At 36.2% G+C, this 6,944-nt stretch overlaps 1 protein-coding gene across 2 annotated transcripts; it reads left to right on the forward strand.

Annotated features, from left to right (window-relative positions):
• The first annotated feature begins 5,238 nt into the window (after positions 1 to 5,238).
• Positions 5,239 to 6,720, forward strand: LOC110681253 (transient receptor potential protein-like). Of its 2 annotated transcripts, none has more exons than XM_021857021.1 (4): positions 5,239 to 5,438; positions 5,495 to 5,849; positions 5,906 to 6,507; positions 6,564 to 6,720. In XM_021857021.1, the coding sequence occupies exons 1-3, from the start codon at positions 5,290 to 5,292 to the stop codon at positions 6,497 to 6,499; spliced, it is 1,098 nt and encodes a 365-aa protein (XP_021712713.1). In that variant the 5' UTR covers positions 5,239 to 5,289; the 3' UTR covers positions 6,500 to 6,507; positions 6,564 to 6,720. The 2 variants fall into 2 exon arrangements, with proteins under 2 accessions (XP_021712713.1, XP_021712714.1); XM_021857022.1 differs by having other exon boundaries at positions 5,906 to 6,495.
• The last annotated feature ends 224 nt before the right edge of the window (positions 6,721 to 6,944 follow it).

Below are 6,944 nucleotides of genomic sequence, written 5' to 3' on the forward strand. Positions count from 1 at the left end.
GGACTGACTTGCGCTCTCATTGCCCCCACCAAACGCTGCAAAATGAAAATGAAAATGAAATGTAGGATACAAAATTACTTGGATGCTGGTAAACACTAGCTAAGTAAAATGGAAATAGCTTAATATTTGGCATCTGCTGCTACAATGTTCAGGTCAAATCTGGGCTTCGTGGCATGCAGTTAGTGTTACCAACAGTTAGTCGCATCGTGTCAAGGGGTGTGCGCTCGATTTTCGCTTCAGTGTTGAAAACTTTTCGTCAGGAATGTATTTCGACTGTGCCACTGGGCGTTGCATGCTAGTCCGTTGTCCTAGTGTGCTGCTTCCTTCAAAGGGCTAATCGTCCACTGGAAGCAATAACGTGCCGGTGTCTTAAAAACAATCTTAAGCGGAAAATAACCATCATCGTTTTACAAATTTTCAAAACCAGTTTTTTTGCTCAAAATTTAAGAAATGTTCAAGAAATCTATCATTGCATTACACTTGCTATCAATCTATATAATGATAGATTTTTATGAGGATTTCTTTAAATTTGAGCAAAAAAACTGGTTTTTCATTTTTGATTATTGCTGATGATTGAATGATGGATTCTTGAGCCTTAAGAGGAAAATAACCATCATCATTTTACAAATTTTTAAAACCAGTTTTTTTGCTCAAACGTGAAGTAATACAGTAATACCTCGATATAACGTAACCTCTTTATAACGTAACTCGATATAACGTAATTTTTACCTCGATATAACGTAACTTTTTTTTGACCCATTTATTTTTACAATTTTTATTAAAAACATGGTTTATGAACTGCTATACAACATTTTTCAAGATTCAAACACCTACCAATACTAAATCAGAGCAATTCAAGCATTTACTATCACTGAATACAGTCATAAATCGATATCGAAATTTTCTCGACGGATTCTGAAGATGCCTCCAGATATTCCGCCAATAATTGCTCCATGGGCTTATCTTAAACTGTCCTGGTATTCATGTATAAAACTTAAAAACCTATTCTTAAAATAATTCGACAGGGATATTCCAGAAATTCCACAAGTTAACCTTCCTGATATTCATGTGTAATTTCTCCAGGATACAAAGTGGATTCAACTATGAATTCTCAAACAATTCCACATATGGTACCCTATATTTTTCCGGAGTCTAGAAATTTATAAATTATTTCAGCATTTTTTCATGAATTCTTCCAGCGGTCACTTTAAAGGACAATCCAGTTATAATTCTTGGAATGCTCTACAAATTATTTAAAAAAACTGTACAGGTATTCGTCCAAAAATCTGAAGAACAATTTTCTTGGCATTTCTCCACCAATTTAATCATGATTTTCTGCAGAACTTTTTACAAATATTTATGCAGAAACCATTCTATATACTACTTTAGGTTCTTCAAGGATTCTATGTGAAATGAAATCTTTCATTGATTCCATCACGAATTTCTTAAGAAAGATTCCAATCATCTTTTTCATTGGGTTCTTCAAGTAATTCTTGAAGACTATAAGTCTAGAAAATTTTTTTATGGTGTTTTTTATTACAAAAACATATTCACGGATTTCAAAAACTGAGCATCCTCCTCCTGAGATCCCCAGAAATTTCTCCTAAAATACTACCGAAAATTCCACAATGTATTCGTTCAGAAACTTTTGCATGAAAAATTACTCGAAGATAGTTCTTTTTTTGATAGTTTTCTAGTGATTTCTTCATGAATTAAAAAAAAAAACATTTTTCAAAGAATTCTTGGGACATTCATTCTAAAATTCTGTCCAGAAATTACAAAAAGATTTGCTTTAGGAGTTTTACCACGAGTTCCTCATAACAAAATTCTTGAAATTCCATAACTGCTTGCTAGAAATGTTCATGGATTGCTCAACATTAACATTTTTAAAGATTTCTGAAAGATCTCATTTATGAATTCCTTTTATAGTTTCTCCGAGTGTTCAAGGATTCCTGCAAAGTTTTTTTTCCCTGAATACATTTCATTAGGGATTATTGCAATAAAAAGGTAAAAGTAAAAAATAAAACAAAAAGAAAAATATAAAAAAATTATATACGGAAAAATATTTTAAAAAAATATGTGAGATAAACTGAAAATGCCTGCTAGTTCAATAATATCAATATAAGACCCATTTTCTCACCAAAACAATACATGATGAACGAAATTCATAAAAAAAAATATTTTGCTTCGATATAACGTAACCTCGATATAACGTAACAAAAAAAAAAATCGAGTTACGTTTATTACTGTATTTGAGAAAACCTTTCATTACAAAGCACTTGCTATCTGTAATGCGATGATTAAACTATCTGTGATGCGGAAAATGGTACACAATTGATACTCAAGCTGTCAAAATCGAACAAATAAGAAAAGCTCAACATTCCCAATTCATGAGAATGCAGATAGCAAAAAACAGATTTTCATAAGCAAATTAGAGTCCATTTCAAGCACTAACTTATGTTGTATGTGACAAAAATTGAATTGGTAACAGGCAACACGCTGGAACTTATTTTCATCGGTTACTTTCAGAATCTGATTCAGAAACACACCAATGATTTTTTTTTTCATAGATTCTTTTAAGTATAGGGAACTTTAGTGGTTGTTACAGGGATTTCAAAAAGATAAAAAAAAATCCCGGAAACTCATACAGAAAGCGTTTCGGGTTTCTTCAGGAGTTTATTTTCAATTTATTCCTGGAACTTAAACTGAAGTTTCACTTGGAATTCATCTAATTACATTTCACCAAAATTTCTTCCATCAATTTCTCCAGCAATTGCATCAGGATTTATTTTAGTAATATTTTTTCCATGATATTTTTGAAGCATGTTTTCATTATTTTTTGCTTGAATTTGTTCACAGATCCATTCATAAATTCATAATGAATCCCTTTACCAACGAATACTAATTATTATTGTCCACAAAGATTATTGCTTGTTTTAGTTCTAATTTTCATCGGATAAATTAATAAAAAATCCTAAAGCACTAGGTAAAACTTATACACTACCCACCATAGGTATGGAATCGCGTATTGCAACACTCATACTGAATATTGCAGCACCTTGAAAAGTTTAGCATCACCTAAAATTAATATTATCTCGTGATTCTGAAGTGCTAGATCAATGTATTTTGAGGTCATCTAAAAAAATACGTCTTTAAGCCCCTGCGATTTTTTATTTTTGTTGAAAAAAATTTTATCACTGGATTTTGGGTGATGCTAAACTTAAAAGTGCTGCAATACTCAATATTGCAACGATTTCATACTTATGGTGGGTAGTTTATAGTTCTGAGATTACTGGAAACTCAACAGTTCAGAGATGCTGGACCGACCGGTAATCGAATCCAGACACCTTCAGCATGGCTTTGCTTTGTAGTCGCGGACTCTAAACACTCAGCTAAGGATGGCCCCTTCTCCAGGGCAAAAAACTACTTCAATAAATTCTTCAGAGATACAAGAAACATCTTTAATCTTTCGGTGTTAAAAATAACAAAGCAGTCATGAATTTATAATTGAACTATATATAATTTAACTATTCAAAATCATGAAGATTGAGCTTTCGGATGCCTAGTTTTGGTACTAAAACTGAAATATCCCATAATACGGGTACCTACAGTATTGGACAAAACATTTGCAAATTTTTCGATTTTCCATCCAAAATGACCAACTTTGATAAGCTCTATCTCAGTTATTTATGGACCGATTAGAATGAAATTTTGGCAGAACATCAGGTGGTGGGAAATTTTGCATAAAGATGTTTCGCATAAGGACGTTTCGCATACGGACATTTGGCATAATGGACATTGGGCAAAATGAGAATTATATGCCTTCTTTAAAATGCTACCTGTTCTTGTATGAAACTGCTTTATGCGAAATGTCCATTATGCCAAACGTCCGTATGCGAAACATCGTTATGCGAAATGGGTCACCCTCGAACATCAGACATAACTTGAATTTTAAGCGTTTCGGCCCATACAAAAAAATCGTACAAAAAGCGTAACGGAGGGGGTGAGTCTTTGATTTTTTATACGAAAGGGACAATAAATGAAAAAGTTTATCAAAAAAATGCTTGCAGAACCGGTTCCGCATGAACCATACAGAACAGAAATTTTCAATGTGCTCCGGTAACTTGTTTCTTATTACAGATAATTTTTAGGCCAAAATATCCATCAACCGAATAGTACCAATGTGAATAACATAACTACGATGGAAACTTGCTTTTCGTATGCTTCGGGTTTCCGGAACCGGACATAATTTGAGAAACTCTACGGTTACAGATTGTCAAAGCAAGGGTTCCTAAAGGGACATTGTAGATGTAGATTTTTTGATGGTTCATTGACCAAAACCATCAAAAAATTAAGCCACTTTCTTTTTAAGAAATTCGCTAGCTCGTTGTTAGGTGTAGTGCTTTGAAGGTTTTCTGGAAACATGAACTCGTCGGTAAGTCTTTTACTATATAAGAACGATTGATAAAACAAGTTCGATGATATAATTAAAAAAATTCTCAGTGTAATTCCTCTAAAAATTTCATTAGGAGTTTGTCTAGGGTTTTTGCCATAACCAAAAAATCTTGCTTTTAATTATAATATAGGTATCACATTCGCGACTTGCTAGCCGAGTGTAAATTTTAACCTTCCTTAGTCCCTTACAAAAAGTAACTTATTGTGACTTAGGGTCATTTTCGTCTCCAAAATTCAAATAGCTAACAATAATCAGTGTATTGACCAATAACAGAAGAAGAAAAAACTGTTTTGGTTGAGAAAAATTATCTTCATTTAAATGTGGATTCCATACAATTCTTGTATCATTGAATATATTGAAAACTTTCGGTGCAATTGTAGAATTTATCAGTTCAGTTCAGAAAAGTTTGACATTTTTCATAAAATTTTCATAAAAATTTCGGAAACATTGATTTTTTAGAATTTTAGAATTTTTGGTTGAATATCTTATGGAGTTCTTCCAGAACATTGCAGTGTGATTGTTTGAGTAATTTTATATTCAATGAAACATACAAAATATACAAAATTCCTTCAGAACTGTTTTTTCAGCTAAGCCATTTAAATGCCAGCCACAAATTATTCCGGGATCTCCCAGTTATAACTGTTTGCTGCCCACATTAAATTGATTTTTTTTTTCATACAACAATTATTTTTTAAATCCATGATAAAACTTATATTGTTGCTAGGGTGGTACGATGTTGTCCATAATTCACCGTTCCAATTTACTGATCACTCTCCCTTACACCTGTTTCATCTCAATTAATATTCGCAGTTGCTGGTAAAAAGGGTCGGGTCATGGAGCGCCGCATCCTCAAGGACTTCCAGATCGGTTTCGTCGAAGGCCTCCTCAACGAAACGTTCAAAAACGCAAACGACAAACCGGCAGCGGACGTGTTCAGCACGATTGCCAAAGCCATCGGGAGCCGTACCAGCGCCAAGAAGAAGTAAGAATTGTCCTTTGAATGTGTAACAATTATTTGATGGTTGGATTACGTTACAGGAAGCCCGAGGACTGGAACGCTCTGGTCCGGAAGAATACAACGGTCCGAGATCCGATCGGTAACTCAACGGAAGCCATCATGCGTCGCAGCAGGATGAGCTTGCGGAAGCAGATCATTGAAGGATCAACCCAGGGCTTGGACATGAACACGGACAATCTGGTGGAGTTCAATCCGAAGCTGTCGGAGGTGACTCCGGTGACTCGGGTGGCCTACGTCAAGTTCATGACGACCAAATTGAAAAAGGATGCAGGTAAAGAGGATGAAGCAGATGCTGCCACCTTCGAAAACGAACGTCGAGGTTCCACCACGCGTAGTTCAATAAAGAAGCTTGTGGAGTTGAAGGATAAGATCAACGTGAGTTTTTTAGTGGTTGACCTCTTTACAATTAGTTTGATTTGACATCTTTCCAGAGCATCGAGGTAGAGGATAAGACAGAGAAGAAGTCTCCTGTGAAGGAGACTGAGATCCCTCTCAAGGAATCAGCAACAACTCCCGCTGCAGTGACGGTGAATCCTCCGGAAGAAACGATCAGCACGGCTTTCAAAGAAGACAAGGATGACATCCGGATCGATATGAGTAAGGTTCGAGTACGTTCACCAATCATGGAAGACCCGGAGGACGTCATGAGCGAAAATGGCGACCGCTGTCCTACGCCCAGACGTGCGGACAGTATTCCGAAACGTCCTGAAACCCCCATTCCAAGTGTAAGTCCACCGTTGGACAAGAAAACAGACAGTGGAAAACCTAGCACCACCGAAGTCAGCAGTGCTGGGTCGATAAAGGCCAAGGAATCTACGCCAAGCTCACAGGGCAGTCTCCGGAAGGACACCCTTTCGCCGTCGGGTTCAGCTAAGTCCGATTCATCCCGTTCATGCTCACGTTCCCCAACTCCTGCCCGTCTGGAACCTCCACCGCCGAGTTCTCCAGCTCGAACACCATCGCCGGCCTTCTCCGACAAGGGGAAATCGAAAATAACCGGAAAAACACTTAAAGGCTGGATGTAATACACAGAGTAATTTAGTAACCATTTGATAAGTAAGTTGTACTTTCCAATGTCTGTTCTTTCAGCTAACGGCAAACCTCACGCCTTCACATTGACCCCTGCTGCCGATTCGTGTCACTCAAGGTAGGTATTTTGGCAATATGAAACGTTTATCATTTCCTCAGTAGGTTCACCATCTAGCGAATTAATAAAGCGAACACAGTTTCAATGATTTCGATGTAACAATGCGTTGTCGTTTCTTTGATGTTTTGCCCAATTAACTTTGGAGCGCGTGGGCAATATTGTGATGACTGACCCTGTTAAATCTTTGCAACATCACGGCAGCAAATCTCCATTAAAGTACACTTAGTGAAAAGATTTTTTCCATCGACTTAGGTAGGTCATCATCATCGTATTCGATTTTGCACTAATCCCCGAATCGAAGCGTAAGCCCCTTCATAAACATG

The sequence above is a fragment of the Aedes aegypti genome, unplaced genomic scaffold (assembly GCF_002204515.2).
Source record: "Aedes aegypti strain LVP_AGWG unplaced genomic scaffold, AaegL5.0 Primary Assembly AGWG_AaegL5_hic_scaff_60_PBJ_arrow, whole genome shotgun sequence".
Classification (NCBI taxonomy): Eukaryota; Metazoa; Arthropoda; class Insecta; order Diptera; family Culicidae; genus Aedes; species Aedes aegypti.

What these genes read in the sequence shown, in the direction of transcription:
- LOC110681253 (XM_021857021.1), top strand. Translation starts at nt 5,290, where the DNA reads ATGGAGCGCCGCATCCTCAAGGACTTCCAGATCGGTTTCGTCGAAGGC. An exon ending in CGTACCAGCGCCAAGAAGAA is followed by an intron (nt 5,439 to 5,494) that starts GTAAGAATTGTC and finishes ATTACGTTACAG; the next exon opens with GAAGCCCGAGGACTGGAACG. An exon ending in AGTTGAAGGATAAGATCAAC is followed by an intron (nt 5,850 to 5,905) that starts GTGAGTTTTTTA and finishes ACATCTTTCCAG; the next exon opens with AGCATCGAGGTAGAGGATAA.